Raw genomic sequence first — 26863 nt, 5'->3', positions numbered from 1 at the left:
ACATTAAACAGTCCTCAAATATTAGTGTACTAGTTCCTTAGTACACCTGAGTAGAAAATATTTTGAGGTCACATTTCAACCTGACAGTCTAAATGAGAGGAGGTTAGATGGCTGTGAGAAATTATGAGGTTCAGAGCACAGAGCACTACCAAAGCAGGCAGGCCCATGCAGGGGCTCTGGGCAATTAGAGAGCACGAGAGAATAAGAAAATGACACTATGAAAGCAGAGAAGGAGACTAATAGAAGAAGTTGGAGGGTGTCAGAGACAAACGTTAGCTAACTCATAGTTTAGCCCGTGGCTGACCCTTCCTTGGAGTCTTACGTCCAATCAGCAAGGCATCTGTTTTCTGCATTTCACAGAAGCCATTACAAGCATAGAGGCCAGAGACCACACTAGCTTCTGTGACGGCGACGGTAACAAACTTTCAAGTCATACTCCCTAATAAGTCTCCTTGGGGACAAATCATTGCGGGATAATTCTGTCAGATAAATCATTTCATTAACTGTCTTCTAAATAGGTGTATGTCCTGTCACCCTTCCTTCTCTTACGGCCCATTAAAATAAGAGGCCATATCCTGATTCTTTATTTAGAGCACTAGAAATGCTCCTTTTCTGCTAAAGAAAAGCAGCAGAGCTTCATTAGGGCAGGCAGGGGTAATTAGGTGAAGGGACCGACTCCAGCTTCAGGCACGAAGCAACTCCCCGGGGCTGGACAGCTCCTTAAGCACAGGAGCCTTAAGGCTGGTCTTACACTTAATTATGTCCTTTCATCTTCCTCCTCTCCACTCAATGAGACGTGTAATACAGTGCCAAGTTCAACTGATCTTTGCAAAAATCATCTACCAAAGTAAATTAAGTGCAAGGAAGATTTCTCTCATCAGTAACCAGCAAACAGCCTTTAGAACCACAGCTTTTTCAAGTCTGAATAATATGCACATGACTATTAGGGTCTATTTAAAACACACAAGGCAAACAGGAACATCCCTCTAGACTGCTACATGTCTGTAAGAAACTACATACATACTTATTTACATGTATATGTTTACTTATACATGTTTATATGTATGTATGTGTAACATTTATACAAGTCTATGCTTATATATACATCTGTTTATTCTATTTTTGAATATATATTTTATATGTTTGTTCAATATGTATAGTATTGTTTTAAAATATATATTTTATATATATATACATATATATGATCTGAAATATAAATATTCTTTCTCAGTAATTTTTTTTTTTTTTTTTTTTTTTTTTTTTTTGCGGAATGCGGGCCTCTCACTGTTGTGGCCTCTCCCGTTGCGGAGCATAGGCTCTGGACGTGCAGGCTCAGCAGCCATGGCTCACGGGCCCAGCGGCTCTGCGGCATGTGGGATCTTCCCAGACCGGGGCACGAACCCGTGTTCCCTGCATCGGCAGGCAGACTCTCAACCACTGAGCCACCAGGGAAGCCCATTTCTGAGTAATTTTGTTCAGAAAAGACATTTATACTCCAGTTCATACAGAACTATGGTGAGGATTCTAGTCACAGCTCACGGACAGAGACAAAGAAAGTAATTTACTCTCTGCCTCAATTTGCTCAACTATAAGACAGGATAATAGCAACTGCCCTGATTTCTTCATAGGCATGTGGGATTGAAATCCAGTGGAACAAAGGATGTAAAAGCGCTTTGAAGAGGTAAAAGTCACTGTAAAAATACAGAGTGGAAGTAAGTACAAGCATATATAAGGGATTATACCTGTCGTAACTACATTCTAACAGCTGGATTATAGTACTAAAACTGTTTTCTACTTTCAGTCATTGAAGATCTCGGGTGAGCATCCCACTTTCTGTTAAGGGAAGAAGCGTCTCATAACCTCTCACTAACTATGTGCAAAGCCCTGTGCTAAACCCTGAGGATACAGAGATGGGCACAGCCTGATCACTCAAAGGGATGGAGAAGGAAAATTATAGGGGGAGGTGGGAGGAAGGGGTTCACTGGAGGCAGAAAGTAGAGCTTGGGAAACAGAGGCCACAGTAGCAGTGAAAATACTGAAACGCAGTGATAGAACTAGCAGAGCTAAGAATGAGAGCAGTCCAAAGAGTTGAGAAATACTAAACAGGTGGGTTAGGTTGAAAGAGCTTCGTCTTCAGGCATCTTTACTCGCCCTGTGGGGTTCAGTGGGTCTAACTGGAAAGGGATCCTTTTCTGTGTTTGAGCTGTGGTTTTGTTTTGGTCTTATAGGGAAAATATGCAGTAAAGGGATCTGATCTTCTACCTGAAACAAAAGGAGATTAGGAAAGGGCAAATGGACCTATTTCACAGCAGTCTCATTATAATGCACAGAACGATCGCACCTGGGAAGCTGCTGCATGTGGACTCACAAGCAGTAAGGCAAGTTGGCAACTGTTAACAGTAGACAGAGCCCCTTTAAATGAACCCTGAAGGGTGTAAAGTTTTCTTGTCCTTTGATGTGATTTAAAATGTCCATTTTGATCATCCCTTCTCTAATCCCAAACTCCCTTTCCCAATCCTCTTAGTTGTTTCTTGTCTTATCTCCCTAGTAAAGAAATAAACACTCCATGGTTGGATGAATGATCAACTGATTATGAACTGAATTTCTTTGTGGAATTTTGTTAAAATAACACTCCTTAGAGCTTGACTTGTTTTGTTTGCTTAAGTGCTTGAGGTGTTAGAAGTGAAAAATATTGAGATGAGCCGAGGGGAACGTTATTGCCATTTGGCAACAGAATAAGAAAATTGTATGTGAACACTCAGTTCTTATCAATCAACCAACTTATAGATCAATTAATTGCAATCAATGCAAGTAATAATCAAACCTCTTTTCTTTTTTTGGCAGTTTTTCTTTTTTTAAAGTGTTATGGTGATCATATGCCCAGGATTACCTGGCCCAGTCTTGATTTACTCTAAATTTGTTCTTTTCAATAACACAGGTAAGTATTGATACATTACTGCTAAAGAAAATCTTTCATATTCCAGAAGCCCTTCATCAAGAACAGGTATTCTGACTTCATGCTTGGAAAATATCACCACTGCCTCCATAGCAAATGTATACAAAGGCTCACAAGGGAGCAGATATGAGCATCTGTATATATTATTCACTAAACAAAATTTATCATAAACAACATCAAGTAACATTGTTTCCATAAGATATATGCTGGGATATGGAAACAGTCTTGTCTTAAGCAGATGTTTCACAATATTTTTAATCATAAGGGGTTTTACATTTTTCTCATCTAGCTAAAGAGTAAAATGGAGGGAAAACTGAACTTATTAACAAAACTAACTAAACTATCAACTCATCTACCACGCAATAGTGGGAACTTCTGTCTTATAAGAATATATTTAAGTATTTTGGAGCTATTTTTCTTCATTAAGTAGTAAGGAGTGTATAAGATGGAATTAATGTATTTCTAGAGAGTTTATTAAAAGCCGAAGTAATAATTATTTGGCATGTATGTTGGAAACATTATTCAGTTGCATATAGTGAAATGTATTTATGTATGACAATTATTAGACAAACAGAGTCATACCAACTATAAAAGACATGACACTAATAAAATCTTGAATTATCAGGAGAAATGGTTTATCAAGACAATTTTGGAAGCAATCTGATCACAACCAGAAGAGGGCAGTAGAATATATCTTAAAGCAACAACCACACAAAAACAGAAAAAAAAAATCCCAATATTTTGTTCCTCAAGTTTTCCTTTAGAATTATGACACCTATATATCTTCTTAATTTTGTTCTTTTCAATAAAGATGATTAGGTATCCACCAAAAAACTATTAGAACTAATAAATGAATTCAGCAAAGTTGTATGATACAAGATTAAAATACAGAAATCTGTTGCTTTTGTATATGCTAATAATGAACTAACAGAAAAAGAAAGCAAAAAAAAAATCTGTTTAAAATCACATGAAAAAGAATAAAATATCTAAGAATAAACTTAACCAAGAAGGTGAAAGACTTATACTCCGAAAACTATGAAAGATTGATGAAGGAAACTGAAAATACATAGAAATGGAAAGACCTTCTGCATCCTTGGATTGGAAGAATTAATATTGTTAAAATGTGCATGCTACCCAAAGCAATCTACAGATTTAATGCAATCCCTATGAAATACCCATGACATTTTTCATAGAACTAGAACAAAAAACCCTAAAATTTATATGGAACCACAAAAGACCATGAATTGCCAAAGCAATCTTGAGAAAAAAAGAACAAAGCTGGAGGTATCATGTTCCCTGACTTCAGACTATACACAAAGCTACAGTAATCAAAACAGACTGGTACTGGCACAAAAACAGACACACAGAGCAATGGAACAGAATAGAGAGCCCAGAAATAAACCCACACACCATAGATTAATTTGTCAATTAATCTATGACAAAGGAGGCAAGAATATGCAATGGAGAAAAGACAGTCTCTTTAATAAGTGGTGCTGGGAAAACTTGACAGCTACATGTAAAAGAATGACATTAGAACATTTCCTCATACTATATACAAAAATAAACTCAAAATGGATTAAAGACTTAAATGTAAGACTTGAAACCATAAAACTCCTAGACGAGAACATAGGCAAAACACTCTTTCACATAAATCACAGTACTATATTTCTTTTGGATCTGTCTCCTAAGGCAAAAGAAATAAAAGCGAAAATAAACAAATGGGACCTATTTAAACTTAAAAACTTTTGCACAGCAAAGGAAACCATCAACAAAACAAAAGACAACCTACTAAATGGGAGAAAATATTTACAAATAATATGACTAACAAGGGATTAATATCCAAAATATATAAACAGCTTATATAACTCAATATCAAAAAAACAAAACAACCCCATTAAAAATTGGGAAGAAGACTCAAATAGACATTTTTCCAAAGAATACATACAGATAGCTAACAGGCACAAGAAAGGATGCTCAACATCACTAATCATCAGAGAAATGCAAGTCAAAAGCACAATGAGATATTACCTCATACATGTCAGAGTGGCTATCATCAAAAAGTCTACAAATAACAAATGTTGGTGAGGATGTGGAGAGAAGGGAACTGTTGTACTCGGTGGGAATGTAAATTGGTGCACCCACTATGGAAAACAGTATGCTGGTTCCTCAAAAAACTAAAAACAGAACTATCATGTGATCCAGCAATTCCACTCCTGGGTATATATCCAAAAAAAAAGCCAAACATTACTTCGAAAAGATACATGCACCCCCATGTTCATAGCAGCATTGTTTACAATAGCCAAGATATGGAAGCAACCCAAGTGTCCATCAACAGATGAATAGTTAAAGAAGACACAAAGGAATATTACTCAGCCATAATAAATAATGAAATTCTGCCATTTGCAACAATGTGTATGGAACTAGGGAGTATTATGCTTACTGAAATAAGTCAGACAGAGAAAGACAAATACTGTATGTTATCACTTATATGTGAAATCAAAAAATAAAACAGGGCTTCCCTGGTGGCGCAGTGGTTGGGAGTCTGCCTGCCGATGCGGGGGGCGCAGGTTCGTGCCCCGGTCCGGGAGGATCCCATGTGCCGCGGAGCGGCTGGGCCCGTGGGCCATGGCCGCTGGGCCTGTGCTCCGCAGCGGGAGGGGCCACAGCGGTGAGAGGCCCGCATACCGCAAAAAAACAAAACAAAACAAAACAAAACAAATATATATAACAAAACAGAAACAGACTCACAGATATAGAAAACAAACTAGTGGTTACCAGTGGGGAGAAGGGAGTGGGAGGGGCAAGATAGGAGTAGGGTATTAAGAGATACAAACCACTATGTATAAAATAGATAACCAACAAGGATATATTACACAGCACAGGGAAATAGCCATTATTTTGTAATAACTTGAAATGGAGTATAACCTATAAAAATACTGAATCACTATGCTGTACCCCGGAATCTAATGTAATATTGTAAACCAACTATACTTCAACAAAAAGAAATCACAAATCGCACACCGTAAAAAGATGATAGCTTGAAATTGGCCACAGTGGGAATATTAACATTAAAGAAATTGGTAAATGCAAATGAGGCCTTGATATTGTTTTATGGGCTGTCTAGACTAAGAGTAAACTATAGACTCATGGGCTGACTGGCTGTGTTTGCTAACCAAGTTTTATTGGAATACAACCACATCCATTCATTTACATGTTGTCCTTGGCCCAAAAGCTGAAAATATTTACACTCTGGCCCTTTCCAGAAAAAGTCTACTGACTTTTTCTAAATAATAAGTTCTAGACTTAAGAAACTGGTAAAGAAAATAAAACGCTAATAATACAGATTAAAGTTCAAATTGTGCTGTTACATTGCAAATAGCGCATGCACGTGCACACACACACAATGAAGAAAAATAAGTCCACTATTCAAACACTATTATCTAGCTAAACAAAGAAGGTGCTGGCTTTATTGACAAAAGAGTATGAAGAATGTCAGCTCCCCCTCCAAGATATGTGCCATATTCATCCACCTGTCACCATCTCCACCGCTGCTGCACTAGTCCAAGTCCCTTCCATGTCTCACCACAGCGCCCTTTCACTTGTTTCCCTGATGCCAAACTTGCCTTCTAAAACCCATTCTCAACACAGTAGGTAGAAGAAACTTTAAAAAAGCAAAACTACACCCCCACAGGAACCCCCTTTAGAATAAAGCCCATTTAGAATGAAGTCCAAACTCCTTGCCAGATCACACAAGCCCTACATTTTGAAGCCCTGCTCACCTCTCTGACCGTACTAGGTACCACATCAAACTCATTCCTGTCCTCAAGCCTTTGCTCTTCCTTGGCAAGGAAAGTTCTTCTCCAAGACCTTTGCCTTTCTGGCTTCTTGACATTGTACAACAGCTTGAATATGGCTCCTTGGAGAGGCCTTGCCGTCCACCTGATCTAAACCAGCGTCTGCAGTACCCTGGCTCCAAGTCACCCTAGCCCAGTCACCTGTACTGTTTCAGTTGCCTCATGACACATTTCACTGTCTGCATTATCTTTGCTTGTTCACTAGTTGATCTTTATTCCACTGTATCCTGAGCGTCTCGAATGTACTAGGCAAATCATAGGCATTTAATAATTATTGGTTGAATGAATGCATGAACAAATGAACAAAGGAAAACTCATGTTACCTGACCCCAAGTTCAAAGCTTTTCCCAGCACAGCATGACACTTTCTGTTTTAGACTGACAACTCTGAATGTTATCCCATTCTTCCTTGTACGAAAGCCTACGATCTCCTAGAATTGTCGCAGGCAAGAGTTTAGGTTCCTGTAACCTGGCTTCTGCTTACCTTTCCAGGCTCAGATCTGACTTTCACTAGTGTCCCATGGTCTCCGCACACCAGCAACCCCAAACTGCTGTACTACTAATTCGGTTTCAGTACTTCTGTAGTAATTACTGAGATAGCCCTGCAACTTCATTGATCTCTTGTTTTGTAAATGCTGCTCCTTCTACCTAGAGAGCTCTGAACCATCTTATTTCTAGGGCAAGTTCCTGTTCAATCTTTAAAAACTACTCAGTCTTTAAAACCTATCCCAAATGCAAACCCAGCTAGGGCTCCCCCCATATGCCTTCTCCCCAGAGTTAATCACGCACCCCAGCAGGATATCTTCTACAACCTTCCATCACGGCACTTACAACTCTGCTCACTGCATTGGAATGTGCTTTCAAGTCTGGGGCTCCAGAGCCCACAGTTGCTGTCAATTTTATATCTCTAGGACTTAGTGTCTGGTATACAGTAAGGAATAAACAACTGTTGCTACATTGAATGCCTCTTGCATGAAATCTGAGAACAGCCTTCTCCCAAGTCCTCTCTCTTCCAAGATAAACCTATAAACCATGAGATAATGATCAGTATGTTAACTGATCAATAAATATGTGCATCCTAATAGCCTTGCCAACAGCTCCTGGTGATTGGACTATGCTGACTTCTACTTTTCCCAGCAGTCTATTTTTCCTAAGGCATATAATCTGTCTGGTTAAATTCAAAATGTTCTTACATTCCCTTAACAAAACTCTCAAGAGTTCTCTTCTTAGGTTTCTATTCTATTTACCCACCAAAGGCTGCCAACTCTCTGCCTGTGATTCTCTCATGCTGGAGCCTTCCTCGTTATTTCCTCACCTCCTAGTCTAGGCTCTTATCAGCTCCAGCCACGATGAATGGGTTATATACAGCTGGATGTCTGTGGCCAGGGTCTCCCCCCCACCGCCCCCGTTCTAAAGTGCTCCAGGTGCAGCTAAGACAACCCTCCCCTAATTAAAACCTCCAGGGAGCCGCTCCCTCAGCCCTCAGAGACTTGCGGAACAGGGCCCGCCTTGCCCGTCCTGTTACCCTCAGCCCCTTGCAGAAACACAAAGCTCCTTCTCGATGCCTCCACACCTGGTCCAGTTTCGAGCTGTTTACTTGCGCGTTAGCTGACCCAGCAAGGTGAACTCCTGTGTCAGACCAAAGCCCTACAGGTGTTTCTCGTTTGTTCTTTTTCCCACCCCTACCAGCCAGTTTTTCACCAAGTCCTGTCGACTCTACCTTCAAAATAGCTCGAGCCCGTGCACTTCTCTCCATCTCCACTCTGACACCGGTATTCCAGTCATCACTGCCTTTCCCTTGGGCCGTGAAGATCCTCCGTTCTCATCACCCTGCTTCCACCCTTGCCTTTCTACACTCTCCAAATCCAAGCATGTCACACTCTAAGTGCGTGATGGCTTCCCGTTGCTCAGAATAGAATCTAAATCCCCTGCCATGTCCCATAGGCAGACCTATGATCTGGATCTTGCTGACTTTCCAACGTAGTATCACACCACCCCCTCTTCCTATCACTACACGGCAGCCCCTCTGCCCTCTTCTGAGCCCTGGGGTCCCTGCACTGCCTGTTTCAACTGCTTGAAATGAGCTTCCCCTGGCTTTTCCCATGGCTGATGATTTCTCATCTTTCAACTTCCAACTCAAAAACTATTTCTTCAGAGAGGTATTCTAGAACCATTTTTCTAAGGTAGCCTTCATTCTCTGTCCATTCTAGGATAAGAACTTGATCTTATTGCCCACTGTGTCTGCGGCACCTACCGTAATTTCTAGCATAAACCGTGTTTTAAGTAATATTTATTGGATGATTAAAATAACTCACTATGCATATAGGACATGTTTTTCACTTCTGTCTTTGCTCATGCATACCCTCCACCCAGAAGGCCCTCCTACTCCTTTCTTTTTTAACCAGCCAGTGTCCGTTATTTATTCTGTGAGACAATTTAAGATTTACATCACAAAGAAATGCTTTCTAACCAACTTTCCTATCACACTCTAATCTTTTTCTTCACACACACACGTGCGCGTGCGCCAAAACACAAGTTTTGGCTTAAACTATATAATATTTTCAAACACTTCTCTTTCCTTCTAGAAATGTTTGTGATAAATATCATGCTCAGGACCAGAGAACAGGTATGTAACATTTTCCACTGTCACCCCATGGACTTCATATACCCTGGTCCCTCCAGGAGGTTAACACTTCCTAAGTAAAATTAAAACCTCCCATTCCAGATGGTAATTCCAAAATAAATGTGGGAAAGGGGTACATGAATAGAGCTGGAGAAACTGATTGTCATGAGGACTTAATGGGGTGGGGATTGGGAGCTACCGAGGGGTTTCTTGGTTAAGGAACCAAGATCAGGAAAGGGGTAGAATTTTTGTTAAAAGTCAAGACTGGGGGAAATGAAAGAAAACAAGTGAAGGAGACAGTCAAACTGATTTCTCTCTATTTAAACAATGATTAAAAGGCTGACGTTTTTTATAACCTTCTGGTTAACAAAAGGTTGATTCTTTTACCTGATGCTAACATTTTTAGGCCTCTAGCAAAATTACAGAGGGAGGGCTTCTAAAGAATAGACATATTAGTAAAAGGAGGGAAATTTAAATCTACTTCATCCTAAACACATCACCATTCCCCCTCCTCCCACTAGCCCCCCCTAAAAAAATCCTGATCTCCCATACAAACCTCATGTATCTTTAAAAAATTCCTCTAGTTATGGATTTATTTTCTTAGATCACAGCAATGTATACATTTTATATTCATTCTTTCTTTTGGAGAGCCCGTACCAATATCTCAAAGCTCAATCTGACCAACGCCTGTTGTCAATTCTCAGATATTTAGTTATACGTGTGCACGCAAAACAAGGTGGTCATTAAGAGCACAGACTCTGGAGTCCGCATCTCTGGGATTTTAACCCCAGCAACCCCACTTAGTAGCTGTATAACCTTGAGCATGTTATTTAAGCTCTCTGTGCCTCAGTTTCTTCATCTGGAAAAACAGAAGTTTTATCTAACTCATAGGTTTGTTTGGGCTAAATGGGCTAAGCCATGGGTAATGCTTAACACTGAGCACGGAACACATGTGGTGCTCGGTAAACTTAGCTATTTTCATTCTTACTGTTATGATGTAAACGAGGATAACTTCCTTTGGCCTGGTGCTGTTTCCCTCACATCCTCTTGGATTTGATACTCACAGGGTTAGAATGCAGCACAGTGAAGAACTCTGGGCTGATGAGGAACTTCACGGGGGGAGACTGTAACAGCAACGTGAGCCTGGATCTGGAGGTAGAGTGGGGCGGGACATTCTCCCGTCGGAAATCTAGATGGGGCAGACCACAGAGGCTTTCAGGGAGGTCTCTGCACGTGCTGGAAACATCTACTCACTTCCGTCTATATTTTAAAACAACACCTATATCATCTGTTATTATTTTAATCCCCCAAACACTTTTTTCTTTTTTGTAAATTCATGCATAAAACCCAATTGCTCTCCATCACATTAAAATGGAATTCAATAATATTTCTAGTCACTATTAACATTTTTTAAAATAAATTTATTTATATTTGGCTGCTTTGGGTTTTTGTTGCTGTGGGCTTTCTCTAGTTGTGGCAAGCGGGGGCTACTCTTCGTTGCAGTGTGCAGGCTTCTCATTGCGGTGGCTTCTCTTGTTGTGGAGCACTGACTCTAGGCACATGGGCTTCAGTAGTTGTGGCATGTGGGTTCAGTAGTTGTGGCTCACAGGCTCTAGAGTGCAGGCTCAGTAGGTATGGCGCACGGGCTTAGTTGCTCCGTGGCATGTGGGATCTTCCTGGACCAGGGCTTGAACCTGTGTCCCCTGCATTGGCTGGCAGATTCTTAACCACTGCGCCAACAGGCAAGTCCCCACTATTAACATTTTAATGCATCCTTAGCTTTTACAAGTAATCAGGTTCCATCTTTTTCTACTAACCCACAGATCCAGAGATTAAAGTAATTTATATCCTGTTTGGTTTTGTGATTCTTTTCTTAGTACTAATAAAAAGTCGAGGATTAGAAGAGGTGTCTGGTGAATTCGACTTTTTGAGTTGAATTACCTGGTCTTAATGAAGATCAAAAGTCCTTTTAAAGAAAGCTTCATTTCTTGGAAATCCTTACTTGTTTTCTATTTTTGCGAGATTACAAAACCAACCAACCCAAAGGCTCTTACCTGCACTGGCTTGGTGGAAGTCAGCTTCCTCCCCTGCCGCATCGATCGCGTTGCTGTTTTCCTCAGGCCTCTCGTTAGTCATGGTTCTGCGGATACTCTGGTATCTAAAATCAGGAGCCTAGAGTTACAACACAGCAGCCTCTAAAACACGGGGCTCAACTGCTCCCCCAGAGCCCAGAAGTTTTCACCATCTTCCCAGCCTTGACCATTTCCTCCCAAACCCCCATCCCCTGACCTTCTGCGCCATCTGTTAAGTAAATCCATTGGATTTAATTTCTTCTGTCCCTAGTCTGTGGAACATTTTCTTAACAAATTAATAAAACTTTAAAAACATTGTGGCCTTTAACCAAAAGAAACTAAATTCCTATATTGTTAAAGAAAAGAACAACTTTTGTTCCATAGCAATTAGTTCTTGGAAAAGAAGGACAGATGTTTAAAAGCTTAGGTAATTAATAAAGATGCATCACAAACGAAGATTCTAGATATTTAAAAAGCTATCTGGCTTCAAATGACAAGTGTATATGCTCTGTTTTACTAAAAATCAATGCCTTGGGTTGACTAAAGGGGTCGTCATTACTTATTTCCTCTCTAGTTTCTAAGCAAGCCGTGGACGTGTGCGCTTATTAATTTTTAACCAAGAGACATCCAAAGAAGTCTATGAATCGAGAGAAGCGACAGCTCCACCTTAATGACAGGACCCCCACAGATGAAAGAGGCAACCGTGTTTTCCATTTTGCACTGTGTAAAAATTAGCCCAACCACAAAACTGCCCATCCTCACCGCCGGTTCAGCTGCTCCATCTGCTGTATGGAGTTGGACCTCTGCAGCACCTGCGGGGCAGGGGGAGCTGTGGGCCGCTGCCAAGTCGTGGTTCTGTTTACGTGATCCACGTAGAAGATCCTGCCATGGCTGTCAATGCGTGCCTCCCAGTCTAAACAGCAGTAGTGCACGGAGAGGGATTAGGAGGGACAGCTGAAGCCATTAATGTGGTTCATCAAGCAGCACGTTTTCTCCCTGACATGCTATACTTTGGGGCTAATAACGTATACCTGGGTGCATAATCCAGCACTTCCCCCCAGTCCACTCCAGAATCTGTTTGACCACTTAGTAAAACAGCTCCTGTGTGCATAACCAACACCTTAAAGAATCCCTGAATGTAGGGGATCCTCCCAGATCTGCCCACAATGCTCATTCTTCACGTATGAGCAACCAGTGTTTACAAATTACTAGTTGGTATCATAATACTTTAGATATTCATATCAAAATTGGTACTGATGTTTATTTTCACCAAAACTGATTTTTTCTGTTTTTTTTTTCCAACTTAGATGAAAGACTCACAGCTGGAAATTTCCACGTGTATATTTACACACAATTTTAGTAGATGTAGTCTTTGGAAGAAAGTAGTGCTAGCCTAGTCCTCAAACAGTATCATTATCTACAAAGTTCCATCTACACTTTCCCAAAGAGGAATACATTTTCAGAGCAAGGTTAATGACTTGTCTCCAACCTCAAATAAATACAATGTTTTAAAAGATCATTTAATTTTATGTTTAAGCAATCTCATTAAATGTGTTAGTCTTTGTAAACAAATATGTAAGAGCATGTTCAGTAAAAACAGCAAGTAGAGTAGTCTTCAGGGCCAGCCATCCCACCTCTGTGAATTCTCTAAAAGGCCATTCCCCTATAAAAATAAGCAGAGCGTGAGCTGGTCTTTACAAAAGGCAACAATTTTTAAATTGATTGCAATTGGGAAGGGTAATTTATATTAATTTATATAGGAACATATGAAAACAGCAGAGATCTATTCTTTAACCAGGAAAGTTCTTTATACATCGCTATTTCTATGACAAATATGTTTTGAAATGAATAAGCACCTTTCTCTTGAGCAGCTCTGTTAATTTCAAAACTCTCCCGGTGATCACACAGCTTATCAGCAGACACCGTGGGTCTAATCCTAGAGACCAGGGCGAAAGCATGTTTGCTCCTGACCAGCTATGGCATTTACTCTGGAGGTGAACGGAACAAGTATTCCAACAAAGTCCTTAGGATTGCAAAAACCTGCACGGTAGATCCCAGCCAGCGCCAGAAGACCACTGAAGACTGCCTCAGTTGGGAGTGGAAGGATATCTTTTTGTTGATTTCAGCCGATCATAATTTATGACACATGGCAAGCGAAAGACAAATTTTCTGTGGGGAAAAGCACCACAGAGACAACAAACAACTCCATGTCACTCATACTCCAAGGTAACACGGACTCACAATGAAGCAGGCTGCCAAGAATGAATTATTCGGGCACAGCTACAATCCCATCAGTAGGACGTTTCCAAAAGACCTCCTGCTCAGCCTGCCATATGCTGACAAACAGTAAGTACATAAAGGCATTTCCAGGAGCCACCTTCTAAAACCTTTGATCCATTCCACTGTTTCGCTCTGCTCCTCGCATACTTTCCCATCTCAAAGATTCTGAGAACAAGTATTCCCACTGCATTCCTCTCTCATTAGGGCCAGGATAATTCAAGCACATACTATATGTCAAATCAAATGCACATGGAAACAAATGACCATTCCTTCCCCCCAAGAATGTTTACAGTAGCTTCCAATTTTTTAAAAAAATGTAGGATAGGTCAATTAGGGATAAAAACAGAACAGAAACCAACTAAAGGAAGCAGAGAGAGAGATTCTGCCAAGCTCCCAAGATAAGGTTGTCACTACAACTTGGCTCTAAGTTTTCTGGCAGTTACAGCAGAAAAGAAAACACACTGTTGCATACTTTCAATTCTCTGACAAAAGAATATTAGAAAAGTACCTTCAAAGATGGAACTTTTTCCTTGAATAAACTATACAAGAATTTATCCCAAGAAATGTGACCTGTATGTGGGCCACATGGGTAGGAAAGTGGAGGAGGGGGTATCTCCAAATATATTCACCACTGTGCCTTGCACATAGCATGTAATGAATGAACAAATAATTTAAATAACATAAAGCTATTAAAAAATGATGCTTGTTATGGTTACTGGGGGGTCGGGGGAGGGATAAACTGGAAGATTGGGATTGACATATACACACTACTATATATAAAATAGATAACTAATAAGGACCTACTGTATAGCACAGGGAACTCTATTCAATACTCTGTAATGGGAAAAGAATCTAAAAAGAGTAGATATATGTATATGTATAACTGATTCACTTTGCTGTACACCTAAAACTAACCCAACATTGTAAATCAACTATACTCCAATAAAAATTTTAAAAAATGATCTTGTATTCACTTTCCACAAAGGCCAGGAATAACCTTAATTTGTATTTCAATAAAGACATTTCTATGCAATGGGATAAACAAGAAAACAAGGTCCAAAAATTTGCTAAGAATATGGGATGTTGGATGCACATTAAGACTCTCCCTATCAAATATCGTATCTTTAAATTGAGGTTGTTACTTAAGTCCTCATAAAGAGAAATGCTATACTGCTGGTTTCAAGTGGACACTTGGCATTGAACTGGGAAAGACTGTTATGCTATTGGCTTATTCGTGAACTACATATTTACTCTTACCCAAGTGGTCAATACCCTTCCATCCAGGCAAGACAGCAGAGGTGCCTGTAGGAAGGTCAGTCCTCTGTCATTATCTATCATTATCTATTTGCGGGGGTGGGGGTATGGTTGCTTTAATATCTTATAAGTATTTACATGAGGCCTGGTTTGTTCTTGGTTAAGAAAGCATATGAGAACACATGGCCTGGTATCAGTTTCTTTCACAGACAATGCTAAAATCACACAGGCAGGGTTAGAAGACTAGGATCTTGGCATTTACTTCCCTGTCTTGCCACACTGTAAACTGGGGTACATAATCAGTGTGCAGTGAGACTGACAGCAATGTGTTGGGTGTGTGTGTGTGTGTGTGTGTGTGTGTGTGTGTGATGCATTAAATTAGCAAGTAGAAGGCCTGTATCTGGCCATGACTTTGTCATACCTTTGCTACATGACCTTCAACAAATTACTACACCTCTATGGCTCACAGTTTCTTTACCTAAAAAATTAGAAGACAGAGGTAAACACTGCTAAGGTCCGTTTCAGTTCTAAAATAACATGAATCTGCAATGACACCCATTTTATCACATTAGGTTCAGGAAGGACCAGCAACATCTTATGTCTAGGCCAGAATTTCCAAAATAGATTCTAAGTTAATTAGGCCTTTGGGGCCAGGGGCTTTGGGGTCCTGAGGAGTAGGGCTGCTGAACCACCTGCCAACCCCACTTTAAACACTGCAGCTCCAATATTATCTGTTGTGCATATTAGTCTTCCACATAAGACTTCACTTCCATAAAGAGCTGCACAGCAATAATAAAGTTTGAAAACTATTATCTAGAGAATGTTTCTCAAGGTGTGGGATTCTGACAGCATGTCAGAATCATTGTGAGGATCAATAAAAATGCAGATGCCAAGGATACACCCCAGCTCTTCAAAATCAGACTATCTGAAGTCAGGACTCAGTTATCTACATTTTTAACAAACTTCCCAGGTGATTCCTAGACACACTAAAATTTAAGGAACACTGACGTAATTTAACAAGAACTTAAAACAGCAGCTAACTTAATGGACAAACCCATGGAGCTAATGCTGGATTTCTTAGAGGTCATGAAGTGCGGGCTCGCAAGAAACTAAATTTCAGCCTAAATACCCCAAACTGAAATCCAGGAGCAAGTGGACACTTAAGACACCCTGAGATTCAAATATAATAGCCCCCTTTAAATAGCTGGACATTAAGGGTAAGTCAGAGAGTTAGCATGAAAATCTACGCCAAGCCACCGTCACAGCATTAATCCTAGATGCAGGGAGGCAGAGCCAGGCAGGTCTTAGTTATTTTCAACTTTTAGAATCAGTATATGTAGGCAGGGGGCAGGGGTCATCACTACGGCCCCTCTTCATCTCATCACTCTTCTTTCTCGCTCCTCTCAAACTAGACCTTGGTCTCCACTGGACCACCCGGGTGATTAGATGAAGACGTGAACACATCTCAGTGACTGCTGAGACTGGGAAGAAGGTCAATGTCTAGACAGGATGAATCACATATCAGGGGAAGCCAGCACTGAACTGTCTACTACGTAACTCAAAGCGGTGAGAGGACTATGAGTAGGGAACTGACCCGGTTGTAACTGGATTAAGGAAAATGAAGTACCTGAATATTGTGAAGTAAGTTTATAAACCCTCTGTAAAAATTATAATAACCGTGGTATCCTCACCAAAATGGTGAGATGATGAAGTTACAATAAACTAAAGGTACTTTTAAGGAAAAAAGCTTTGTAATAGATGCCAGAAATCAGTGTTTAATGGATTATTTTTTCCTTATTTAAACACTCAAAGAAGTATGATACCATTTGTATAAAGTACGGAAGTAAGTTAAATTTGTCTATGCTCTGGGGAGTCAGGACAGTGGGTCCCCTTGCCCTTCAGGAGTGGGGGTTGGAGACTGGTAGCGGGGCACAAGGGGCCTCCCAGGGACCACAGATGTGGTGCTGATTGCCCAGGTGGGCACAGTTTGGGAGAATTCAGCAGGCTGAATGTTCTCTTTTCTGCATGTACATTATATTTGAATAAAAAGTTTAAAAAATCTCAAATAGCTGCATATGTTGGACCTTAATATTCGATTTTTAAGGAAGTAGCTTTTTTTAGATTAAAAGTGTGAATTTTTTTCTCCAAACTAACTTTTAGATTCTAGAAAATAAGAGCCCCTAGTTTTAAACAGAGTAGAAATTCTATAAGATTAATTGTACTTTTCAGATTCATTACCTTCTTTTAAACCTTCATTTCAAAGGATGCTTTAATAACAAAAGTGCACAACCACAAAAAATGATAAACATCTCCCCGTGTTTTTCCAGAGCTACTCATTTGAACCCACCACATAAGAAATACACGAGTCCTAAAAATATGGCAATAAGCCTGGGATCCTATAAGAGTCCACTGTGGACTGTTCATCCGGAATCTATTCCTATTCCTACCCTTTTGGGAGAAAAACACCTTTCAACAGTTTCCTGTTGTCTCCAGTACAGCAATGGGTTAAGTCACAATTACACTGGAGCCAAAAGAGAAAAAAATAGTGTTTCAGAAGGGGCTGAGCTGGCCATTTTTTTTCACTTATCCTAATGCTAAAAAGACCAAGATTCATTATGCTGATGACATTTTAGTGGGCTTCAGCCCTGAACAACCTCCAGCTGCCAGCCTATCAATCACCTCAGAATAAGATACAGCAGGTTCTTAAGGCACTCAGTACATATTCAAGTTCAAGCTGCTTCCCTCAACAGTGCCATGTCACCTTTAAGAACCAGAGCTTTCTTATTTTGTATGGCTCATCAGAATGTCTCTCAACCAGTGGTTGAGGTTACACAGCCCACAAGGTCACAGCGCAGGGACCATGGCCTAACGCAAGAGTAAGAGTTTGAGAACCAATCGATCGATCATCATTACAGCTGAGTGGTCTCTGTCCAACATCCATTCCCTGGTCCTGAGATAGGAGGAATAAGGCTGGAAGAAGAAGCAAACAAACAAGGACACCTGCTTTACATAAAAAGAGATCAAACAGATGTTCAGAGACTAACTTATAACCCTGACCACGCAATCAGCTATAAGAGTGAAGAGGCATAGCAAGGATACCTCTAAATCCCCTTAATTGAGTTTGCAAATCTTCAGAGAGAAGCAAACTTTACTGGATAGTTTCCTCACTGTATGTTAGTACATGGGTATTTTTAAGGCAAATACAAGCTAAAATAACAACAACAATAATAATAAGGAAAAAAAGAATCCAGAGTGGGGGGGATCGTGCTTCAGTAGACTGTCCTGCAGGTGTGTGGATAGTGACCTACACAGAGAGGAAAAGGCACGTCTGAGTCCAATACAGATGCTTAACGGAGCAAGTCCACCTAGGCCAAAAGCCAGTCACTAGTACTGTCACTGTCACCACTTTACTTATACTTGAGGGACCTCCCAGGGAAGGGTCCTGCTAAGTGATCTTCACCTGGATGAAGAAAGCTGAGCATCTTTTCAGCCTTCCTAGGTCTGCCCTCAAAACACAATATAATGCAGTTTCAGAGAAGCCCCCAAACCCTCTAATTTCAGGTGATGCTTGTGCCTAATAGATAACATACCAAAATATGTCACCACTCTGCCACTAACCAAGCTTTCAGAATTTACATTCATGTACCTACACAACAGTCCCTACCATTCTAATCTTAGATCATAGAGTAGAAAAAAATGTTTGAGACGCTGTCTCAACTTTTACTAGTATGGAATCTTAAACAAGTTAATTTATCTGGGCTTCAATTTCTCCATCTATAAAGTGAAAGAATCAGATTATTTGATTTCTACCCATCGATCTATAAATTACGGATAAGACCTGCTTGACCTACTTCACAAAATTGTTACAAAGAATTTTTTTTAAAAAAGCTAAAAATTCTTTGTAAACTGTAAAGCACTATACAAGTCTGAGGTATTATAATAAATAATGTTAAAAGTATAATCCCTAACCTTAAAATAATTCAGCCAGGTCATTTAAGACACAGGCCAATCTGCATACTCCAAGTGGATGCCCCTTAGCTGAGCCTCCTGAGAGACAATATATGAATGCAGAATGCCACAGCTCTGAGTTAAGAGGCATGGCCAGAGACAGTAGCAGAGCTGCCCAGTGAGGCAAGGAAGGCAGAGAACTGGTTCGGGCAGGACGCACAACTAGACAGGCAGCCAAGTGATTAAACAGACTGTCAAAAGATGAGACCGACTGGGAATAGGGGAGGGCAAGGCAGTGTGAGGACAGAGTTGAACAGTTATCAGGTATGCTCAGACCATAGTCTGTAATTGGTCCATGATAATGTAAATCCCCAAAGCTGCAAGTTGCAAGTTGCACAAGAGGGAACAACTCTTAAGAATTCCTCAGCACCCCGCCGTTCATCAGTTACTCATTAAATTGGATATACTACTAAGGTGCTTTTTTTTTCCTTTTGGATATAATAACTTATTAAAATGAACTGCCAATTGTTTATTTTTTTAAATCCTAAAATTTAGTATTATATCTGTGTAATGCAAACACCAGTGTTTAAACAAATGCATGGAACAGCACAAATAGTGGTCATAATTTCAGCAGGAAAGTACCTGTCTTTATTAAATACAATCTAGAGACCCAAACTGTGAATCCAACAAAATTCAGAGCAATTGGACGCGGCCAGGAGGATGCCATTTATCCATACACTGATGCAATGCTATGCCTCCTGTCCAGGTGCCTGAAACTCTGATTACTTACTATTAATCCACATACTCATGTAAACAAAGCTCTCCCAGAATTCTCTCCTGGTGTTCCTAATTCATTTTTCTCCAATTATATCTAAATATCACCCAGGAATACTTTTCTTTTCTGCCTCTAATATTTTCTCCAAGGGTAAACAGTAAGGAAGTTTTCCCCTCCACCTGCTTAAGGTGACACAATGGTTAATTAATCTCTTGGATGATTTTTAAAAACTGCTTAAAATATACGTTTCCTATGAGTAACCACCCTCAGTTATCCAAATATATGAACAAGGGGAGGATCTGGGCACAACAGTATTTACAAATGATTAAGTCAATATTTTGACAAATTGTACACAGCACCATTCAGCTCTTTTGTCAGCACTCACCAAAACTAACTACTCAGCATTTCAGCCCTTTAAATGCATACTGCCCCCGCTCTATGTCCCACCGTTTTTAAAACACAGAGGGCCAAAAGCATCCACTTCTTGCCATGATCACATATAAGATGGGTGAATAGAGAAGGTGAATAAGAAGGAAAAGCACTAAGGCAGAAAGATGTATTTTCCAATGTGTTCTTAGAAACAGTATTTACGGAGCTTTATCACTGTTCTTCAAAATGCTTTGTGCTCACAGAGTAATACTGCTTTAAGGGATTCTAGAAACTTAAATAGAATTTAAATTACATTCAGACTATGATTGGCCATGGGCATCACTCAGCTCTTGGAGTTCAGGTCGCATAACTTTCCCAGCATTCCTAGTCCTCACCCATCTCTCCTTTAAGTGCTATGTGTTTCTTGAAAGCAAAAAAAAAAAAAAGAAGCATCTTTCAAATCTCCAGATAATCATCATGGTCCAGAAAATAGTAGACTAATTTCTGAAATTAATAACTCTTCTCTGGATATCCCTAAGGAAAAAAACCAGGACCCTGCAGTTAATGATTTAAAATGGTGTAAATGAATAAAAAGCAGTATATTACCTAGAGCTAGGTTCTTCTAAGAGATTGTACCTATTTGTCTAATAATTGAAAATTCATACTGCCTTATGCAGACTTAAAATTTTTTCTATTATACATCCTATTGTCCATAACATCTGGATCTCTTTTCCTTTAGAGTATTTACTTTCCCCCAGCCACCCTTTCATTTGGTGGAACTGTGCCAGAGAGGAGTCTTCTGCTAAGCACTTTCCAGACTCTATCTGCCAAGTCACGTGGCAGCTCCCAGAACCCTACTTCTGGGAGACTGGGCATCCGTCCTTTAGGTCCCGTGGGTCCTGTCACCCTTGAACCTTTGATAAAGGTGAGCCCTTTAGTTAGCAGGTCCTCACTTGGTGGGAGAGCCTCGTCCACCCTCTGGTACCGGCTAACATCCTGGCGCACTGAAGGCAGTGATCGCAATGGCTGGTGGCCGTTGGCTTGAGAACCTAGGATTAAAGGTAAACAGTTACCTGGGTATTGTTTTCCCCTTCAGTGTCAAAACAGCCTTTGGAAAAAAAAAACACCTAACAAAAATCCTGGGGCCAGTCTCTTGTCTCTCTTTTGTCTCATTTCCCAGATGAGGACCCAGAAACAACAGAAGAGAATGGGAGGTGGATGCTTAGTCAGAAGTGGGTCTTCTAGGGAGATGTCGGTCTGGGCCCATTCCTCCCCCTCCCCCGCCTTTTCCCACCCTGGCATCTGTCCTAGTCCTGCACCAATGCTTTAGGGTCACACAAAGACCGCCAGTATGAAAAAAAAACAAAAAACAAAAAACGGTGGAGGAAGAAAAGAAGGGGATAGGTAGAAAAATAAGTTACAGAATAAGAAAACCATTTCTATTTCTGAGTCTATGCTATTTAGGCATATGAAATTATACTCGGACTTTTTGATGCAGCTATAATAGAACAGTTTAAAGGGATCATTCTGCTGAGCCACATTCATTGAGACATAAAACACATTTTATGGGTAAATTTGCATCCTCAGACACGCAAACAGCTTGTTTTCAAGTGTCAGAATGTATCACCTAACTTAGTTGACATTTCTTATACTGCAGAAGGCAAAAATATGACAACTGATGCAAAGCACGTATTAACCTTCTGTTCTGAAGCTTCATGCAATAAGCAGCGAGTTAAGATGTTCCTGAGAACCTCGCAGGTAACACTAACGTAGATGCTGCCGGCCTGTTTGGTTTTGTATCTACAAACCCAGGGCCCGCCAGAGATTCATTATGCTTTTTCACACTGCCCAGACAAGAGGACTGAGCCCCAGGGGCACTGAATGTGCCGGCGCGCGGCATGCATCCCAGGCCTCCAGGCCTGTGTGGACCAGGGGTGCCCCCACCCACTGGGCCACATTTCTAGGCAGAGCAGGTGCCCACACAGATGCAGAGCCTTGAGGTTCATTATCTAAGTTGGAAGACTGTTATTTGACAGGCCTCTTATTCCATCAAAAGAAGATCCATAGGGAGGGTGGGACGGAGACGCAAGAGGGAGGGGATACGGGGATATATATACATGTATAGCTGACTCACTTTTGTTATACAGCAGAAACTAACACACCACTGTAAAGCAATTATACCCCAATAAAGATGTTAAAAGAAAAAAAAAAGCTGTTGAACCCCAAGGAGAAGAATTCAGCTAATATTTGCCCTGCAGTACAATTTCCACTGAGGGACAAAACCACAAGACTTCTCTCTGAGCGGGTATGCCTGAGCCACGGGCCACGTTGTCTTCTACATCCTACCTCCGGTCGCGCCCTCCTCCTGGGCAGTGGCCCCTTCACAGGCCCCTTGGGCATGCCCCGCGTCACGCTCTTCTTGGGGCGGGCTCTCAGCAGCAGCAGCAGCTCCCTCCAGGCTCCCCCTCCGCTGCCAGACCTCCCCCACCTCCTCCTGGTCAGGTGAAGGAGCCGATTCTGCCCCTGGCCCTTCCTCCTCTCCACGGGGCACCTGCACTACAGGTAAAGAACCAGGAGTGCATATGGAACCCTGGGACCCTTCAGCAGGGCCACTGCTGGTGGGCTCTGCTGCACAGGCTCCATCTTCCTCCTCCTGAGAAGAAAAGGCTGGGGTTTCGGGGAACCGCGCACTCTCAAGAGATGAGCACCGTGTCTCCACTGAGGACAGCTGCGTGGTAACGCTCTCGTTGCAGGAGCTGTCGGCCCCGTCCAGGTCACTCTCTCCCTCAGGCCTGGTGCTGGCCTCGCTCACGCTCTCTGTCCTGGCAGGGTCACTGGGTTCTGTCTCCGAGGACACCTGGGAAGGCTCAGACCCCTGATCAAGGGACTCGGCCTCACTGATGGCTCTTCGGCTTCCTCCTGATGTGTCAGAAGTGCCCGTGTCTGCCCCGCTTGTGGGCTGATCTACCTCTTGAGAGCCACACAATTCAGTGCCCCCCTGGTCAGCACTTGGTTGAGGCTCTGGAGCATCCTCCCTTTCATCAGGGACTGGGCCTGAGGGTAAGGAGCTCTCCGCAAGCTCCGGAAGATTTTCCGGCTTATCCTCGAAGGAAGCAGCTTCATTGGTGGAGGCTTCCTCATTCTCCGCCGTGTTGTCTTCTGGCTTTGTCTGGGATGTCAGGCTCCCATCATCAGTTCTTGATGCCCTGCTAAACATAATCAACCCTCCTTCCTCCTCCAAGGAGGATGGATAACCCAGGTCTTGCTGGAACTCGTGGTCTTCTTCATCTGAGTCGATGTGAAGCATTGCATTGAGTCTTGTGTCAGTGGGAAAACTACTCCTTAGTTTCGGAGAGGCTCCCATGGACCTTTCCGAACAAGTAGCTGCACCCGACCTGGAATGGCCATTGTGTTCAATAGCATCTAAATAATCATTGAGTGAATCCTGACGTCCTCTGGGAGGTGAGGCCCTTGAAGAAGTAGAGGTTAAGTCTTCTGAGTCTATTTCCAGAGTAGAGCTAGTCCTGAAAGAATGCTTGGGGGTCCCATTAGCACTTTCCTCAGAAACTGGTCCATTGGAACAAACCGGGCTGTCATGATGGCCGCCTGGCATGTCCTCCTCATCAGAAGGGCTTCCGAGGTCTCCATTCACGGTACTGACTCCAAGTATTGTGCCAACAGCTTCTGGAGAAGCATCTGAAGGAGAAAACAGCATTTATAAAAACAAAGTAGTAATAACGAATGAACTTTTAATGTCCTATTCCTTTGCCACCAATCAGTTCAAAGAATTCAGTCATCCCACTGAGGTCTCACCAACTTGCTAAGAGTTACTATTCACTACTAAACGAGTACATATATTGCTGGTCAGTTTGACACATGAGGTTTACATGTTCACTACTGCCGGAAATTCCACATCCCAGCTTCCAAAGGCAGGTAAAACCTAAGAGAGATTTTCTTATAAACAGGCTTTTAAATCTGCTTGGAAAACTTCAGCAGGTAATCATTTGATAGCTATTTTATGTTCAGAACAGGATACAAACAATTCTGTTCAAGTGTAAACTGACAACAGAGTAAGATTTAACAAGTTTTTCCTATAGCAATATATTTATACAGGTATCTCACCTTCATGCACAGAAGATGTGACCTCCACTCTGAACTGGAGGTACCCACTCACATGGTCAGCTGGGAGCCTTCTGCCGAGGTTGTAGCTGAGCATCTGATCACTGCAAGAGGAGAAATGGTTCCTTCATCCATACTACTCTGGTGTCAGCCTTCATCTTCTTCCCATAGGCCACCCCCCAAACCCCACATATTTCTCTTGAAACTTGCATACTCACAAGAAAATAAAAGGTCAAAGGCATGTTAAGAGTCAGTGTCATTTTGTTCATTTGTACAAATGAATACTTATAAACCCAGGGATAAAAGGGAATCTTGTATCAGTAAAGGCTGAAAATGCAATACTGTACAATATTGTTATGATTTTTTTAAAGGGCACTGATTTGCTCTCTCACTGTTAAGAGTGACCAGAGAAAGGGCATTTTAAAAGCCATCAAGGAGCTGAGCAAGGCCTAAAATTTGGGGTGTTTTCTGACTCAAGTGTAAATGTATAGAAGGTCTGGTTCCTTAGCATTTAGCATGATAGGAGTTAGGTTCTAAAAAGACAGGCACAGGGAATTCCCTGGTGGTCCAGTGGTTAGGACTCTGTGCTTCCACCGCAGGGTGCAGAGGTTCCATCCCTGGTTGGGGAACTAATATCCCGCATCCTGCATGCTGCACGGCCGGCCGAGCAAAAGAAAAAGAAACAAAAGAGAGGGAGAGGCGCACAGGTAAGGGTTATCACATGGAGGGCACAGCGCTGCTGTATCCTGAAGAACAGGAGCTGGGAGTTAGGACAGAACAGCGTGAGAACAGGCCGGGCTCTGACGGCTGCTCCAGCTGTGTGAGAGGCAGGGGGCTGCTGCACCTCCCCTTCCTCACCTGTAAAGTAAGGGGCTCACTGTTGGCCCTCACTATTGGGGGGCCTATCACTGATACTCCAGGCAGCTTGTGAGCCATACTGATGGGACAGCTGGAGAACTGCACTAGCTGTCGGAGTCTCGCTGCCACACTTGGAGGTGCGCTGGAGGGGACCACAACCGGGCCCAGCTCCTGCCCCACTTTGGCCCCAGGCTCAGGCTACCAGCCTCCTCGAGGATGGAGTCGTTGATCTTTTTCAATTCCGTGTTTATTTATCAAAGTCAAATACAATGACATCATTTCTCTGTATGCAAGCAACTTTCGTTCAGAATCTGATTTATTCTTAATGAAGGAAAATAACCAGAGGGATAGCACCAAATCACACCATCTCTGCTCTCACACTGCCCCCTAATGACCACTTCAGGAGGAAAACACAAGGCCTCTACCTAATACTTGCACCACTGTACACTTCAGAGCCTCTGGTCAGCTACTGATTATTAATCTCCATAACGATTTTGCTTGTTCTTCTCTACCTCCTCAGTACAATTATAAATAGATGTTATCTGGGATTTTACATTAGCGGGTACACATTTACATGCTCATGTAAAATCCCAGTTCAGATCTTATGAATTTCTTTGAGTTCATAGCAAAATTTTCTTAAAACAATAAGATCATTTCCTTTACTTCTTTCTTTTTCTTCCCTAGAAATGTTGTAATAATTTTTTGATTGACGCTTTTAAAAAGCTTTGTTCCCCCCAACTGAGTGCTTACACTCTGATAAGGGCTTCGCATGCATCATCTCCTTCAATCTTCCCTGTGAGGCAGGTGGTGGCCCTGTTTTCTAAGGCATAGGGAGGGTAAGTAACTTGCCCAAGGCCAGGCAACAATTAAGTGACAGAACCAGGATTAGAACACAGATGCATCTGACACAGAAGCCCCTGATCTGCAGTCCCCAGATCAGATCTCATTTTATGTACACTTTCAGTGACTCTTGGCTGCTTTCAGTAGCACGCATTTTAATGATATTTACTCATGGCGCATCTCAATGCAATTATTATCATAATGTTTTGTCTACTTAATCTGGTATTTAAACATTTTTTTTTCTGTAAAGGGATATATGGGCATTTTTAACTATTAGACATTACAGGTATGTTAAATGCTTTTACATTAGCGTGTTCGAATAATTCTATGATGACAGCAGGGATGTCTTTTTCTCTTACCACTGTCTTCCAGCATTTAGACAGTGCCTGACACACAGAGATGCTCCACATTTGTTCACTAACGCATGAACCCAGCAGCAAACTACTGGGACCTACTCTCAACATTACCGTTCCTCACCCACGTCTTTGGACATTCAGTCCTGGAATAATAAAAATCTTCATTTCTTTGTTAAAATTAAATTGACTCTCCTCTCTTCCTCTTTGGCCAATAAAAGTAAAGTGTTGGTGTTGATGATAAAAACTTATGGGCTGCCCTGGTGGCGCAGTGGTTGAGAGTCTGCCTGCCGATGCAGGGGACGCGGGTTCGTGCCCCGGTCTGGGAAGATCCCACATGCCGCGGAGCGGCTAGGGCCGTGAGCCATGGCCGCTGAGCCTGCGCGTCTGGAGCCTGTGCTCCGCAATGGGAGAGGCCACAACAGTGAGAGGCCCACATACCGCAAAGAAAAAAAAAAAAACTTATAAAAGTGATGCATTTTAGCTAGGAAGTAAATGTTTAGTAGGGAGTCTAAGAATGGCATCCATCCTTTTGCTCACTATCATATCCCAAATACCCAACA

The 26863-nt window shown here is 41.7% G+C and overlaps 1 protein-coding gene across 9 annotated transcripts in view; it reads right to left on the bottom strand.

The window, feature by feature from the left end:
- Positions 1-26863, bottom strand: part of HECW2 (HECT, C2 and WW domain containing E3 ubiquitin protein ligase 2) — a 415178-nt gene that overhangs the window by 111561 nt on the left and 276754 nt on the right. For 8 of the 9 annotated variants that reach the window (XM_082629938.1, XM_082629944.1, XM_082629945.1 and 5 more), the window contains 6 exons: positions 24253-24353; positions 22477-23826; positions 21084-21179; positions 12267-12417; positions 11487-11590; positions 10497-10621 (listed from right to left, as the gene is read on the bottom strand). In XM_082629938.1, the coding sequence (XP_082486064.1) occupies positions 10497-10621; positions 11487-11590; positions 12267-12417; positions 21084-21179; positions 22477-23826; positions 24253-24353 (1927 nt within the window). The remainder of the gene's footprint in view (positions 1-10496; positions 10622-11486; positions 11591-12266; positions 12418-21083; positions 21180-22476; positions 23827-24252; positions 24354-26863) is intronic. The other variant, XM_082629942.1, reaches the window with a different exon arrangement.

The sequence above is a fragment of the Mesoplodon mirus genome, assembly GCF_964341445.2.
Source record: "Mesoplodon mirus genome assembly, chromosome: 8".
In the NCBI taxonomy this organism is placed as follows: Eukaryota; Metazoa; Chordata; class Mammalia; order Artiodactyla; family Ziphiidae; genus Mesoplodon; species Mesoplodon mirus.
This window is presented reverse-complemented; position numbering and strand designations above follow the sequence as displayed.